The 17,519-nt window shown below is 49.4% G+C and overlaps 1 protein-coding gene and 1 pseudogene across 1 annotated transcript; one reads left to right on the top strand and one right to left on the bottom strand.

Annotated features, from left to right (window-relative positions):
- Positions 1-526: 526 nt before the first annotated feature.
- On the bottom strand, positions 527-970 carry LOC136492247 (uncharacterized). Its single transcript, XM_066488330.1, has one exon. The coding sequence runs from the start codon at positions 968-970 to the stop codon at positions 527-529; it is 444 nt and encodes a 147-aa protein (XP_066344427.1).
- A 3,401-nt stretch (positions 971-4,371) lies between these two features.
- On the top strand, positions 4,372-6,556 carry LOC136490715 (subtilisin-like protease 4; annotated as a pseudogene).
- Positions 6,557-17,519: the final 10,963 nt, after the last annotated feature.

Genomic DNA, 17,519 nt, shown 5'->3' with positions numbered 1-17,519 from the left:
GAATGTGTGAGTAGAACCCGAATCAAGCAACGCCACACACTACACGTTGCCAACTTGGACGTAAACCTGCATAGTATCTTCAGTCCTGATGCCTGCAATGGCCGATAATGATATGGTGGGTTTGTCTTGGCCGGCATCTAATGTCTGTTCATCCTCATCGGACTTTGGCTCCTCAACAATATAATCTGCCACTTCGAGGTAAAACAGACGCGTACACTTGTGTCCCTGCACATATGGTTCATCACAGTTGTAAGACAAGCCCAATTTGCAGCGATCTACCATCTCTACTGGCGTGAGGCGCTTGAAAGGCCGGCTTGGGGAGGATGCCGAGGCTGCTGATGATGGCGTAGTGCCCCCTGTCGACGATAAGGCGGTCTGTCTGGCCAGAGCATGCCGAGGAGGACAACTCGATGGTGCTGGGAGCGCGAGGGGCGCTGATGCATGGCAACGCTCATAAGCCCAAGCCAAGCGCATGGCGCGGTGCAAGTCCTGGGGGTCATGTAGCTCAACGTCCACCCGGATATACTCAGGGAGGCCCCTCAGTGAACAGTTGTGCTTGTTGTAGCGGCGCCAGATGTCCCGCGTGCGCCAAGCGCGCCTGGAAGGCTTCCATGTAAGCATCGACGGAGGCACCGAATGGTAGGCGAGCGAGCTCGGCAAGATGGTTGGTGGACAGCGCCAGCCCAAAACGCTGGTGGCAGAGCAGACGGAAGTTGACCCACGACGGTCGACCGGAGTCGCGTTCCAACACATAATACCATTGCTGTGCAGATCCCGTCATGTGGAAGGACGCGAGCCAAACCTTGTCCGCCTCACGAGTAAGCTGGCCGCGGAAGAAGGACTCGCAACGGTTGAGCCATCCGAGCGGGTCTTCTTTGCCGTCGTAAGTGGGGAAGGACAACTTATGGAACTTGGGAACGCCCTGGCTGTCCCCATGTTCCTCAGGGTGATGGCGCGGTTCATGGACCATCGTAGCAGAAGAGTAGATCGACCCATTCAGGATGGAGGACAACGACGGTACCGGCGATGGTGATGACGAAAACGGGATCGACTGGATCGGAAGCCCCATCGAAGGTGGCTGCGAGGTGACGCCAGCGGCCATGGGCACCAAAAGCGGCGCCATGGACCTTGACAGTGATGGCGAGGGCAGGATCTCTGAGACGACCGGCTCGGACACCGGAAGGCCCCTATACCCTGGCATGCCATATTGTAGGAGCGGTGTGGTGGAGTACGGCAGGCGTGGTGGCATCGAAGGACCAGGACGACTCTCGACAGCCACCAGGCGTAGGGACATCTCCGCCATCTGCCGCTGCATGCCTTGGAACATCTCTCCCATCTGTCGCTGCATGCTTGCCAAGGTGGCCAGGGAGTCTTCAAGGGTCGGTGGTGCAGGAGGCGGTGGAAGGGCGCCTGACGTGGTGAGAGGAACGGACAACGACGGTGTGGTGGTACCGGTGGTGGGTACGGTGGCGGGTGCGGCAGGAGCACCAGAGGAGGCCATGGTCTCTGATACTAGATTGTTGGAGCCCAGGTTCCTTAGGTTGTAGCAGTGGTGAACGGGTGGACGAGGCTTGAAAGCGCGGCGATGAACCTGCGGCGCCGTGCTCGGCGCTGGAGCTAGGTCTGCGTGAAAAGCAAATGACGAGTAGCAGTAGGCAAGGGCTGGGTGCCCAAGGGAGATAAGAGTATCTCAATCCTAGGTGAATCCATTCAATCGTAATTGTTCAATACTTATACAAGCAAATCTTCAACCGACTCAACTCTAACTTAATCAAGTAACAAACTCGAGAGATAGGTATCCTAGATTCTAGGACTTGATAACTGACTGGACCGAATCGTGCAGTCCAGGCCCATGACGACCGCACACCAACTCAGCCGGGCTCCTAGCCACGGTGCTTGCGCCTGTAGACCGTACCGGTCATAACAAGGCTTGTCCCCTCACAAAGTCACAACAGTAGAAGAGAATGACTCGTCAAGTGGTAACTAAGTTTAAATTGCGTATCATAGTGGTGGTTTAAAATGAACAGAATCAAAAGAGAAGACATGTTCAATTAATCATGTTATAATGAAAATCGGCAAAACCTTAATTGGTCATCAATGAGGATACATTTGGTTTTCGTACCAGGCTTTGCCCCAAAGCTTGAGGCCAACGGTAGTCATGCAATAAAATAAGAATTAATCTACATTGTTAATGGTGGAACCACAACGTTTAACAGCGTCAATAATGTACATTGTTAAACTTGCAAAAATTCGTCAGCTATTTTTTAAATTATTGGGTTTACTCAAGGTTTTCTCTCGGAACTCTAAAACTAGGTAACTTTCCTCCCTCAACTCTTAAAACCGTTTTAATTGTCTCCATACCTGAGTTAGAAAGTGGTTTTTAACAGTTTAAATTATCTTGAAACAGTTGATGATTTTTGCTAAACCGTGTTCAATTATACTGTTGTAGAAGGCTCTAATTTGTCATTTTGCTCATTGCGCTTTGTCTAATAGTTGTTGATTGAAACGATGGCTTTTGGAGAAAATTTTCTATATGGCCCTCTTAAAACTCAGGCTTCCCTCTTTGGCCTTGGAACTTTTGAACTTCTATATGGCCTCAAATCTATCTTTCATTTCTTTTTTTGGCCTTTCGGTCAGTTTAACCATGTAATAGTGTTAAGTGAGAGACGAAAAATCCATTTTATCCTTGGGCGCAAAAGTAACATTATTGAAGGTATAGAGTTCAAAATTTTACTGCATTTTTTTAGATGCTTGTAGTTTGCACATGTTTCATTTATTTGAGCATTATTTTCACTTCTTTCACACATAGTTAACACTGTTAAATGGCTAAACTGACTAAAAACCAAAACAAGGAACATAAGATGGATTTGAGGTCACATAGGTAATTTCAAAAGTTCCAAGATCAAGGAGGGAAGGCTGAGTTTTAAGAGGGTCATATAGGAAATTTTCTCTAGCTTTTGTATGACTTACAGAATAATACTACATCGACGAGATTCTTTTTTTGAAAAATATATATCCAGAATATCCTGAAATGTATATCGGTAGTGCTAGGTGTTTTTATTAATTTTATTTCGATAATGATATCCTAAACGTACATCTGTAATCGGTACCTTGCAGTTAGGTGTTTGGTTTGAAAATTTGGGTAGTTCATCTTATCTCTTATCACTTTTCTGTTTTTGATTTTTTTTGGGGGAAGGAGGAGGAGGGGATAAAACGTGTTCTTCAGTTGCTACATTATCTTCTACAAGTTAATAATTAGTATAAGCATTAGAAATGAATTCATTATTCCATTAAATTTTCATAGATGGACTCATGACACGCCATCTTCATCTAGAATGAGATGGTTCATCAGACCAAACACCATATAATTCGTGCAATGACACTGAAATGAACTCTAGAATATAATAGACTCTCCATACTGTTAGAGGAGATGTTCTCAAGTTGTACACAATTAGAAATCGATAAGCTTGCGTTTTGTGCTTTTTTAATTCTTGATTTGACGTGTAATATTTCTCACAACAGAAGCAAATTACTAGCAAGTTGCATGTCCGAAAATACCAGTAAAACAACACTGACACCTAGCAGGACATACGAAATCACCCCTTTGGTGTTGCAATGCAGATGCAATCTCCGTGCCAATTTCATCGCTCGTTGTTGCAATCGACAAAACGCCGAGGCTCACAATGACACATGTTGTGATCGACGCCACTAATTTGCGAGCGCTCACCATATTTGAAATGAGTGAATGATCATCCGACGGCTCCCACGACTTTCTTCTTAGGAAAAAATTAATTTCTACATGTTTCCTTTTTTTAGCTAACCTCACATGCGCGTTTCTCTTTCTTTTTCTTGCGCTCGGTTGCACGCTCAGACACACAGTTTCCATTTGACGCGCGCATAACTTATACATATAACTTAGTACGACAAAGCTATGCACATAACTTATATGTATAACTTACTACATAGAGTTATACGCAAAACTTGTACGTATAACATTTTTTCAACATAGCTTTTACAACACGATTTTACTCCTACATAATTGAATTATACAAATAACATAACTTCTACGCATAAGTTATTGTTGTTCACCATTTTATAAAAAAAATTGCACACAACTTAAACTAGTTGAGAAGAAGTGAAAAAAGTAAAAAATGGTAGAAAAAAGAAACAGAAAAAGACAAAATAGCATAACTTAAACATATAACTTACTGGTGCCCCGGCCAGAACAACGCCGTACGTCTTCGGCTTTCCTTAACAGCGACAAGAACGCTAATCTAACGCATGGAACCTTTAATAATCAAACAAAAACGAGCGCCTAGGTCTTATAAAAAGTCCATGCACGCTCACACACTGGCTCACAGCAACCCAGCCATGGGAAGCTTAAAGCTCTCGTTGCTCCCCATCCTTCTCCTTTTGCAGTCGTCGCCGCGGTGTCCGGCGATGAGCTCCGCACGTTCATCGTCCACGTGCATCCGCACGAGAGCCACGTGTTCGGCACGACCGACGACCGAACGGCATGGTACAAGACGTTCCTTCCAGAGGATTAGCGGCTCGTCCACTCGTATCACCACGTCGCCAGCGGCTTCGCTGCTCGGCAGACGGAGCAGGAGCTCGACGCGCTGTCCGCCATGCCCGGGTTCGTCACGGCTCTGCCGAACCAGGTATACCAGCTGCTGACGACGCACACGCCGCAGTTCCTTGGGCTGGAGCTGCCGCAGAGCGGGAGGAACTACACCTCCGGGTTCGGCGAGGGCGTCATCATCGGCATGCTCGACAGCGGCGTCTATCCCTTCCACCCCTCCTTCAGCGGCGACGGCATGCCGCCGCCGCCGGTCAAGTGGAAGGGCCGCTGCGACTTCAACGCCTCGGCGTGCAACAACAAGCTCATCGGCGCACGTTCTTTCGAGTCGGACCCGTCCCCGCTCGACCACAACGGCACGGCACCCACACGTCGAGTACCGCGGCGGGAGCCGTCGTGCCGGGCGCCCACGTGCTCGGCCAGGCCGCTGGCACTGCTTCCGGCATGGCGCCACGCGCGCACGTCGCCATGTATAAGGTGTGTGGCGACGATTGCACCAGTGCCGACATCCTCGCCGGCATCGACGCGGCCGTCGGTGATGGCTGTGACGTTATCTCCATGTCCCTTGGCGGGCCGCCGCGGCCGTTCTACAAAGACAGCATCGCAATTGGCACGTTTGCGGCCGTTGAGAAGGGCGTCTTTGTCAGCTTGGCGGCTGGCAACGACGGCCCAAGGGGCACGCTGTCCAACGACGCGCCGTGGATGCTCACAGTCGCGGCGGGCACCATGGACCGTCTGATCGCTGCCCAGGTGCGCCTCGGAAACGGCTCGACATTCGATGGCGAGTCGCTTTTCCAGCCCAACATCTCGACGACCGTCACCTACCCGTTGGTCTACGCGGGCGCCATTTCAACGCCCGACGCCAATTTCTGCTTCAACGGCTCACTGGACGGCTTCGACGTCAAGGGCAAGATCGTGCTCTGCGACCGTGGCATCGTCGAGAGGCTTGACAAAGGTGCCGAGGTGAAGAGAGCCGGTGGGTTCGGCATGATTATCGCGAACGAGTTCAAAGACGGGTACAGCACCAACGCCGAGGCGCACGTGCTCCCTGCCTCGCACGTCAGCTACGCCGCCGGCGTTGCCATCAAGGAGTACATCAACTCCACGGCGAACCCGGTGGCGCAGATCATCTTCAAGGGCACCGTGCTTGGCACGTCGCCGGCACCGGCTATCACCTCGTTCTCCTCGCGCGGGCCCAGCATCCAGAACCCCGGCATCCTGAAGCCTGACATCACAGGCCCCGGCGTGAGCGTGCTCGCGGCGTGGCCATTCCGGGTTGGCCCTCCGTCCACAAAGCCGACGTTCAACTTGGAATCCGGCACGTCCATGTCCACGCCGCACCTCAGCGGCATCGCCGCGCTGATCAAGAGTAAGTACCCGGACTGGTCGCCGTCAGCGATCAAGTCCGCCATCATGACGACCGCTGACCCCGACGACAGATCGGAGAAACCAATAGTGGACGAGCAGTACGTGCCGGCCAACTTGTTCGCCACAGGCGCCGGCCAGGTGAACCCCGACAAGGCCCTCGATCCTGGCCTCGTCTACGACATCGCGCCCGCCGAGTACATCGGCTTCCTCTGCGGCATGTACACGAGCAAGGAGGTGTCCGTGATCGCGCGCCGCTCGATCGACTGCTCGACCATCACGGTGATCCCGGACCGCATGCTCAACTACCCATCCATCACGGTCACGCTCCGGTCGACGACGAACCCCACGGCTCCGGTCGTGGTGAGCCGCACGGTGAAGAATGTCGGGGAGGCGCCAGCGGTCTACTACCCCCACGTCGACCTGCCAGCCTCTGTGCAGGTGCAGGTCACTCCGAGCTCGCTGCAGTTCACCGAAGTGAACCAGGCTCAGAACTTCACGGTCTCCGTGTGGCGGGGGCAGAGCACTGACGCCAAGATTGTGGAGGGCTCGCTCCGGTGGGTGTCTGACAAGCACACCGTGAGGAGCCCCGTCTCCATCTCCTTCGCCTGATCGACTTGACAACTACTCTTGGGTTTACTTTGTTTTCCACATGAACAAAGGCAGTCACTCACCACGCCGGCCCACCGGAAGGAAAAGGGAAAACAATGGCAGTCACGCACTACCACTTCCCCAGAAAGAGTTTGATCCCACTAGAGACTACACACTTGTTGGCTCGGTCTTCTGACTTGGTGAGAATCCAGATTGTGTTTATAACTGCAACCTTAAGTGTTGAGAGGTTGCACATTAGGATGTAGTAAATGGGCTAGCCCGTGAATATAGTTGGCCATTTGGCCCGGGCATTATGGGCCGGCCCAAGCACGGCACTAATTAGCACGGCCCAGGAACGGCCCGGCCTTAGTGCCGTGCCTGGGCCGCCATTCTGGCCCGTAGTGCCGGCCCGGGCACGGCATGCTATATGGGCCGGCCCAGCAACGGCACGGCTCGGCCGCAGGTGGCCGTTGCATCCCCGGCCTCGCTCTCATCTGACTGTTGGATCCGGCCGTTGGAATCGGGGGTATAAAATCGTCCGTCCCGGCCGGCCGGCCGCATCTCCGTTGCCCTAATTCATTTGCTCTCACTCTCTGTCTCTCTCGCCTCGCTCTTGGCTCTCGGCTCTCCCTCACAGCGTCGTCTCGCCCGCTCCTCTCTCGGCGAGTCAGCAACTCGCTCTCCTCTCTCACCTCCGACTTCCTCTCTTCTTCTCGCTCTCCGGTGGCCTCTGGAGCCACCGCTGGCCAGCACTGGCACAATCCCTAACCCTAACCCTTGCTCAATCCCTAACCCTAACCCTTGATCTCGCTTCGTCCTCGCCGGATCCATCGTCGACCACGCCGGATCCGTCGGTTTCCTGGCCGGGTCCGTCGGTTTCCACGCCGGATCCGTCGGTTTCCTCGCCGGATTCATCGTCGACCTCGCTGGATCCGTCGGTTTCCTTGTCAGATCCGTCCCTCGTCGTCTGTGCTCACCGGATCCGTGCCTCGTCGACCTCACCGGTGACTCTGGTGCTCCGGCTTTGAAGGTAAGTCGCCGTCGACCTAACCCTTGCTCAATCCCTAACCTTAACCCTCAATCTCTACTAACCCTTGCTCTGTTTTGTCTGAAGCCGTTGAGGGACCGGGGCGCCGATGAGTGGCGATGGCTGGATCCCTAACCCTAACCCTTGTTCTCTGCCTGTGTTTGTGTGATTATGTGACTTTGAATCTTTCATAAGTTCTGTGAACATGTAACTTTGAGTCTTTGATAAGTTCTTTGAACTTGTAACTTAAGATTGAGATGATGAAGTGTTTGAGGTGTTTGATATTCTGATCAGTTTAAGGTGTTTGAGATGATGAACTTGTCCCTTATATTTTGATCAGTTTGAGGTGTTTGATCACTTATAGTGCCAGTGCCAGCACAGGCACTGCTGGGCCGCCGTGCCCAATGACACGGCAGGGCACGGCTAAGACATGATAGTGTCGTGCCTGGGCCGGCACCTCGGCACGGCGGCACTAACAGGCACGGCACGGCTAGTCTATCGTACCGCGTAGTGCCGTGCCTGGCCGTGCCCGTGCTAGTGCCATGCCGGGCGGCCCGTTTGGCCAACTATACCCATGAAAACACATATAGACTTAATTTTGTTAGTTGTCGACAACACACAAAACTATCACTACTACACTCGCACCTTTTACAGCCGCGTTGTAACCCACATCGCAGTCCAATTTCAGCCTCGCGAGTAAGCTATCGACAATGATGGTCATAGCCTTCACCGTCTCCATTTGGGACCGACTACGGTGTACACTAACACCGCCGATTGGCTTATGATCCGTCCGTGATTAGGTCCTTACTTCAGTCACATTGGAGCACGACCCGGTTATGGATGTACACTAACACCGTCGCATTGACAAATGATCCGACTGTGTCGAGGCTATCAAAACCGTCATGTGGGCACATCAACCGCATGTGTAATGGTCACCAGCACTGTCGCCTTGTACTTCGACCTGACTATCAGCGGTGCGGATTCACTGTCGATTCGACGGTCGAGACGTCTGTGTAGAGGTTAACACCACCGTCACTTCAGCGTATGATCCACCAGTGCAAAGTCATGGTCACCGTCGCCTTGCACCATGATCCATCTTTTATGGTCGTTTAGTCGGTGTCGGGTTACTAAACAATTCAGCGGTGATACACTTTGATCCCTGCCGCATAATACGTATAGCGACGGCGTTGGACGTTTACACCACCAACGGTGGTGGTGATAACAAAACAATAAACGACCCTTAATAGCTTACTAAACACAAAGCATACAGATATAATCATTTGAAAGCTCTAGTTTGGTTTTGGTGAATTGATGAAACCCTAAGTGCTAACCTAGTTTATCAAGTGATTATGAGATAGGTAGCATACTCCAAGTGATGAAGCAAATAAAGATCATAGCATGATGATGTTGATATCATAATGATGATCAAGTGCTTGGACTTAGAAAGAAGAAAGAGAAAAACAAAAAGCTCAAGGCAAAGGTATAAACCATAGGAGCTATTTTGTTTTGGTGATCAAGACACTTAGAGAGTGTGATCACATTTAGGTTTGATAGCCGTACTATTAAGAGGAGTGAAACTCGTATCGGAATGCGGTTATCAAAGTGCCACTAGATGCTCTAACTCATTGCATATGCATTTAGGATCTAGTGGAGTGCTAACACCCTTGAAAATGTTTGTGAAAATATGCTAACACATGTGCACAAGGTGATACACTTAGTGGTTGGCACATTTGATCAAGGGTGGTGAAGTTTGGGAGTAAGGGTAAGAAACTCCACTGGCGGAGTGTCCGCCCGTAGAGTGCGGACAGTCCGACGGTGCCACCGGCGTCCTAGATAGAAAAGACGGAGGTCACTGGAAGTGACCGGACGCTGGCCTCGGTTGGACCGGCACGTCCGGTTAGGTGTAGCAGCGAAGACGCTAGCGTCGGTCAAATGACCGGACGCTGGGTCGCTCTGCGACCGGATGCTGAAGGGTTGCGTCTGGTCATGTTGTCGGTCGGCACAGTGATTAGGGTTAAGCACCGAACGCTGGGCTGTGTCCTATCAAGCATGACCGGACGCGCTCGGTCGGCAAAAACTCGGTTTGGACCCTTACTGTAAATGACCGGACGCTGAGGGATCAGCATCCGGTCAACTCTGTCGGAGCATCCGGTCAACACGTCGACCGTTGAGATCAAACATTCACAGTTGAACGCAAGAGACACGTGGCCGCCATCGGGCGACCGGACGCTGAGGTGCAGCGTCCGGTCAGTTGGACCGGAGCGTCCGGTCAGCCCGTGTTATGCCCAGTGAAGGGGTATAACGGCTCTATTTCGTGGGGGCTTCTATTTAAGCCCCATGGCCGGCTGTAGCTCATAATCTTTGGCCATTTTCATTGACATAGCAACCTTATGAGCTTAGCCAAAGCCCTCCCACTCATCTCCATCATTGATTCATCATCATAGTGAGATTGAGAGTGAATCCAAGTGCATTGCTTGAGTGATTGCATCTAGAGGCACTTGGTGTTCGTGTTTCGCTGCGGATTTCACTTGTTACTCTTGGTGGTTGCCGCCACCTAGACAGCTTGGAGCAGCGAGGATCATTGAGCGGAGGGTGGTGATTGTCTCCGGCTCCGATCGTGGTGATTGTGAGGGGTTCTTGACCTTTCCCTAGTGGAGAGCCAAAATGTACTCTAGTGGATTGCTCGTGGCTTGTGTGATCCTCATCTTGTGTTGGTTGTGCGGCACCCTATTGAGGGTTTGGCGTGTGAAGCCAATTAGCGCGTGAACCTCCAAGTGAGTGAATCGCCACAATGAGGACTAGCTTGCCAGTAAGCAAGTGAACATCGGTAAAAATCATTGTGTTCATCATTGATTCCGAGGTGATTAGTCTTCATTGTTATTCATCCTTGTGATTGATTGGTTCTTTCATCTACACGGCGGTATAACCCTCTTGATCACTCTCTTTACTTTACCGCAAACTAGTTGACAAGCTCTTTAGTGTAGCTAGTTGTGAGAGCTTGCTTGGTTGGTTGGTGTGGCTCTTTAGTTAGCCTTTGAGAGCACACTAACATAGGGTAGTGTCATAGCTCTTGTGTGAATCGACACTATCTAAACTAGAATTGTGGTAGGTGGCTTGCATTTTGAGTAGGCTAGTGCAACACTTGCTTCGCCTCATAATTGTCTAACTATTTTGTTAAGTGTTGTTGTAGAAATTTTATTAAGCTATTCACCCCCCCCCCTCTAGCCATTAGGACCTTTCATCACTGCATCCATAAACCATGTTTTTACAATAACAATGGACGCTTACCATAATATCTTTCTCAACTGATGTCCTAACACAAGCGGTACATAAATTGCAAACTAAAGGTACTGATCTCTACATGCTTACATAACGAAACGACGTAGCTGTGCTTCTCCTATGTGGCACTTCTGCTTGCTAGGCAAAAATAAATATAATTAGTGCATCCTTCGAATTGGTAGGCAATGCACCATAGAACCCCCCTTGTTCTTCCTAGCCAATGTAGAAAAATTATTCAAACGTACTCAGACTCCACCTGCACAAAGCAGCACAGTTAATAATATTCAACACACCATTCCTTTTGTTACGAAGCCCAAATTGGTCTATATATAGAATTAAAACAACTACCAACCTAAACAAAGGCATGACGTAATTACAACAAAATATAGCATATGCACCTTTACTGCTCTTCTAATGACTCCATGAACAAGGGAACATAAGAAAGATAGTGAGGTCTGCTGTTCATACATAAAAGTTTCTAGGTACTTCTAGGATAGCCGATGGCCCAAGCAGGGAGGACATGAACTTTACTGTGATTCATGTCATATGCAACCAGTGATTTGTCCTCCCCAACAAGAAAAATTAAATTCCATTCTGGATGAACTGCAATCACTCTGTAGGCCGCATCACAAACCTCGGTACCAATTTCAATATTCTTCTTTCCAAATAGCTCCAACGTGGTCACCTTATGCTTCAATATCCATTTACTAGTACAATAGTCTTTAATGATCCAGATTGAAAGCTCATACCTCTTCAAAGTATCAGCAGTACATAAACACAACTGACCCTGAGCTTCATAGATGGAGATTGCATCACTAGTTGGCCTATGAATTTTCCTCCATGTCTTTCCCTCCATATCAACAATAACTATCTGGGTGAACTCCAGCATGTGCATAAAATCATTAACAAACACACATTTCCCATATGTGGATACTACAATACCATCGCCCTATTTAGATTCTTTAAAGATCCATGCTCTAGTTTTAGATGAGTAGATGTTGACACCTAAAGAGTCATCATCGTTGATCCAATATTCAAACACATGGAAGTGCGAGGAGACTGTCGGATTGAACCCAAGCAAGTTGAACCACAAGAATGGTTGCTACCCAGTAGTAGCAACCATTTCTTAGTTATCGGATTGCAGACAACATAGCGAAACCTAGAGTACCAGAAGAGGATGAGGCCCTAAGAGGAATCTGAGATCACGACATCCTGAATGGGGAAGGGCAAGGACAAGGAGGGTTATTCACCGTTGACGTTGGTGAAGTTGTGTTTTCATTTCCAGCCACGGTAGAAGAATCCGACGAGAATCTAGGGCAGCTCCTTACGATACTCGGATCCTGAGATGAGGCTATTCCAGGAGTGATAGACACACTTGTAGCTGCACAAGGAGCGAGCGGTGAGGCGACTGAGGATGAGGACCAAAACATGGTCTGAGAGGATGGCCATTTTGTTCCTCTTGTTGGGGGCCACCTCCTCCATCTTGACGAGGATCTGGTGGAGCGGGGATGGCGATAGAAGCATCAGTGCTGTCTCCTAAATCAGAGAAGGAGTGACTATGGAAGTACTCAGATGAGTGAAGAAGGGAATAAAATCCAAGAACAATGCATAAGGGAAGTGCGAAAGCATTATCATTGCCTTTGGATCTTACGGCATTGAGCTCGAGCGGCGACGATGGTGATAAGTACCACCCTAATCACTGGTGGATCGGTGCTATCTACCTGCCGGTGAGGCATACCAACATGGAACACTAGCTTGTTGGTGGTGACTGGCGGCTTGCACGCCGTTGAGTAGGGGTGGCCGCGCAATTTGGCATTGGGAAGCAGGGGCGTTGATGAGGAACAACAGCACTGAGGAGGAGAAAGATACGGTGGCCAGCATCCTTTGTAAGCAACTATATCAGATGCGGGAATGCAAATTTCTAAAAAACTTTATAAATACGCGCAGGAGTGACGCGTAGGACTCATGTGCAGGCTTGGAAATTGACGAAAGCGGCAGTGAAGGCTACCGACGGTGATGATTGGGAGATGTTAGCACCTATTAACAACGAATGTGTCATACGGTCTGCGAACTTTAAGGCGCACAAATCGAACGTTCAAGTCATAGCAAATAGAGATGAACTCACATTAATAACTATTAATATTATAAATATTTTTATTTAGAATGCAAAGGCATGTTACAATCGAACTACTCGTGGGGAGTGTTATGAACGATGTCCTCTACATCCACTGTGGCCAGAACGCCATCGCCCACGGCGGAGAACTCGCCAATCAGGTTCTAGCGCTGCCGATAGGTCATCTCTCTCAGGAACCCTGGCTCCACCATGGTCAGGTCCTCACCCAACTGAAGCTGGGCGACGGCCATGGCTGAAGTGGCCCCTAGGTGAATGCAGTACATGGCCACCTCCACAACCAGCGGTGGCATGGTGCGGAGGCGGTCCGCTAGGGTCGTCCCCATAGGGGTAGGAGGCGAAAGCATGTGGGCGGCGTTGCCTGCTGCCACATGGAGGTTATGGTAGCACCTGTTGCTCTCGGCCGCCATCCGGGAGGAGACACAGGCGTTGTCCTTGGCTACCTAGCAAAGGCAGATCACCTCTGCCGCCTCACCCCACGCGATGATCAGCTACTCCTAAACGACTGAAAAGGAGACAAGAAAACGCAACAACTGAAGACACGACATCACAAGTAGTGAAATAGCAAGATCATATCGTGCCGAATGCCTTACCAGCGAGGCGCGCCTAGGCCTCGGCGGCAGCAAGCTCCGCCACGGTGCGGCACCGGAGAGGCATAGCTGGTCTACCTCCTGGCTCTCCTCGCAGAGGGCAGAGGTGGCCACGTCTACTTGCTCCACCAATGGGAGGACATCATCCGCCCCCCGTCGTCATCGTTGGAGATAGCCAGAAGCGGGGTTCGACTCTCCGATGGTGGCGCCACCGAGCTGCCCTCCCTATCCCGTCACAACATCGTATGAAAGTGGGGACAAGTAGGGACAACCTCCGGTGACTCTTCCATTAGGCGCTTCATTGCCCGATCCGCCATTGGATGGGATGTGAAAGATGGGGTGTCGAGGCGGAGTGCCGGACGAAGAAGATAGAAGTTTGAGAGAAAATGAATCGTGTACTTGCTTCCCCGCCTTAGCCTCCGCTTTTATAGAAGGATGGGCGAGATAGGCGACCGTTGGAGTTCCCTTTGATTGCACTGAGTGAGAGCGGGAGTTAAGGCAAGGCCACGTCTCGCACAATCTTAGTGGAGCACGCTTCTCCCGGCGGAAGTAATGGTGATGGAACGGTGTTGGAAGTTGGACATAGAAAATTGACTCGACCATGCAGCTCGGCCCCTCTAGCGCTAACCATGATCTTAGGGGAGACGAAGTGACAAACCGCTAACCTATTTTATTCTTATCGACTGTTTTGAATTATCTTTTGTAATGGCATAGGTGGGTAATTTACATGCAAAATTAGGGGGTTCACATGGTTTACATACACGGTTTACGCAGTTCACATGGTTTACACCGTTGGGGCCTCTAATTAGTAATCATAGATAGTAAGATAAAACATTCTTTCATTCTGAATTTTTTTTGCATTTTCATACACGGTTTATGTGATTCACACGAAGGATGACGATTGACTTCCCCGAGACGTTCGACATCCTCATGCTGTGGAACCTTCAAGAACGGAGCGATCATGAAATCCCAAGAGGGTTTTTTGGAACTCACCTTGCTCTGCTCCGATCCCCCTCCCCACTGCTTCGTTCTGCTATGACGTCGCTCCCTGACCCAAGGATCTGTCTTTTGTAGCCATCGCGTGTGTCCTCGTTCCATGGAGAAGCTCCCGAAGGATATGATTGTTGAGATTGCTAGATGCATCACTGAGGCTATAACGGATCCCATCGAAGATCTTGGCACCCTGCGGGCAACCTGTTCGTAGATGCGTAGTGTAACACCTTGGTGTTAAGCATGCAATAACATTTTGCAAATCATGAGCATAATCATTATTATGCATCCATAAGCATGACATGAAATATAGAATTGAAACATACTAATGAAACATGTATGTTGCATAGTTTTGTTTTAATAGATTGGATGCTATGTTTGTTTTGCCATGTGTGTACCTTGGTTGATCACTTAGACCACTTAGAAGTAATTAGGATGCAATTTGGAGCAAGGTGTATATTCAAAGTTTTCTCAAATTTTGCTTTTAAAAATAATCTTCTAAAATAGGGGTTTTGATTTAAATTAACTTTAAATCTATAGTTCAAAATCTAATTGGGTTTTGACCTTACTCCTTTTTGCAAAGTTGTAGAGTACATTTTTCTAAACAGCTTTTATTTTGGGTCCAACTTTTAAAACTGCTTTGAAAAGTTTTAAAATTTCATTTGAATGAATTTGGGAAAGAAAAGAAAATGAAAAAAAAACAGTTCTTACCTTAGTTGGGCCGCCGCTCCGCTTCTGGCCCGCTCGCGGATTCGGTCCGCAGCGCTCGCCCTCCCGCCCCGCTCCAGCGCCGCACGTTTCGCCCTGGCCTAGCAGCCGCTTTGCCGGCCTAGGCCCACGCCGCGCCTCCCGCTCGCCCGCGCCCGTGCTCCGACCGTGCCAGGACACGCGAGTCGTGTGGCGGCCATGCGCCAGCGAGCTCGCTGCGCGGCACCACCGGCCTGCCCCGTTCCGACCGGCCCCGCCCCTCCTTCAAGTCCTCCTGTCCGAGCCTCCCTCTTCATTCTCGCTCTCTCCCATTTTCCTCTCACGCACCAGCAGTAGAGCACGCGCTCGCCACCGCCCGCATCAGCGCCTCGCCGGAGTTGGCTCGCCCGGCCACCCTAGCTCGCCGTCGACCGCTCTGTCTTGCCCAAAGCTCCGCCTCCACCTCGCGCACCCCGTGCTCGCATCGGTTCACCTTGGTAAGCTTTCACCGGCCGTGAATCGCTCACCAGAGTGAGCTCCTCCTCGCCGGAGTGCTCCGCTCCGTGGACATCTCCTCTCCGCTTCACATGCCGCTCTCTTTTCTCGCGCACGAGCACCACACCGCGTCACTAAGGCTCCCGAGTGCCTCCACTCATCGTGCCGTGGCCGGGGACGCCCCACCGGCGACGACCCGCACCGCCGCTCCGCCATGCACGACAGCGGCCGGCTTCCCAAGCTCCTTGGCCCATGCCATGGGCACCGTTGGGTTCGTGCGAGGGTGGGGAGCACGCTGGTCATCTTAGCTGGCCGGAGACCTCACCGTCGGCGAGCTCTCGTCACCGGTGATCTCCTCTGGTTCCTGTTCGACTGACGGGTGGGGCCCAGTCGGCCTTAGGGGCCACTGTCAGCCATAGGGGTGCAAGCCTGGGTAGAGATCCGGGTGGATCTAGCATTTATGCCTCGGTTTTCAAAAAGGGGTTTCAAGAAATGATTTCTAGAAAATGTTGTAAAGGCTTCAAAAATCCATAGTTTGCTCATTTTAGCTCCAAATTGAGTGAGACCAATTTTGTTGTGTTTCTTAGAAGTAGATCTACAATATAAAAATGTTGCATGTCAGTTTTGTGATACTTTTGTATAGGGTTTTATTTAATTCTTGTATTTGCTGTTATCTTAGAAAATGTCTAGTAAATAGAATAATTATCAGAAAAATATGGTTCTAATTTTGTTAATCTCCTTTAGTGATGTACTTTGTAGGAAAAATATATGTCATGCATGTTCTGTAGAGAAATATTGATGTGTAGTTCAAGTGCTTTTAATTGATGATTTTTGTTATTTTAATAAAGAGCAAAAATTGTATAAAACATGTGTATGATAATTTTTGTGCAGTGATTGTTTACAGTGTAGAACATAGGAAAAATATTAAATCTATTGTTTGATACTTTTCATAATACAAAGTATTTTCATGCTCATATTTATGCCATAGCTTGTCATTTTTGTGTAGGCTATTTTACTTATCCAAATGCCATGAAAATTTTATGGTAGTCTACTTAGAGTAGTACTATGCTACTGTATTTTTCTTAGATTTTTATGAGCACCAGAAATATATGTTGCTGTTGTAGCCCTAGTTTAAAATGAAATAAAATAATCTTCTTTAATGCATGTTTAGTTAATAATGTTTGCTTTGGTGTATCTTTGAAGCATCTTAGCTTGCTATGGTGACTTGGCATGTTAGTATAGTGGTTGTAGTAGTAGTATAGTAGTACATGTTCTTGGATGATGTTGGCTACCTTGTAGAAGAGCTTTACTTCTACTATGTTCAATAAAGTTAAACATGTTCATCTACATTCCATGCATCATGATCATTACATGTCATCTCTCTGATGCACCTATGCATGAGCACTTATACATCTGCATCATACAGGATCACAGGAGGAGTTGCTAGTAGCAGTTCAGGAAGAGCAGACCGGGACAGATCCACAAGAAATCCAGGCATAGGAGGTGCTAGAGGAAGAGGAGTAAGGAGAGGACTTGCCCGAGTGCGTGGATCATCAACCTAGTTTGTTCGAACGAGGCAAGCCCAGAGCATTCTAAGTCTCCTACTTTATAAAAGCAATTCTTTCTATATATATGAGTTTATATATTGTTGCATTAAGTTGTAGGAGTTGATTGAAACCGTTGATGCATTTATTACTATCCTTGCCTACCTTATTACCTTTTTACCCTGTCAGGTCGGGATCAAATAACTGCTTAGCCTTGCTTAGACCAGTAGCGATCGGTGAT

This window comes from Miscanthus floridulus, chromosome 11 (genome assembly GCF_019320115.1).
Source record: "Miscanthus floridulus cultivar M001 chromosome 11, ASM1932011v1, whole genome shotgun sequence".
Lineage (NCBI taxonomy): Eukaryota > Viridiplantae > Streptophyta > Magnoliopsida > Poales > Poaceae > Miscanthus > Miscanthus floridulus.
This window is presented reverse-complemented; position numbering and strand designations above follow the sequence as displayed.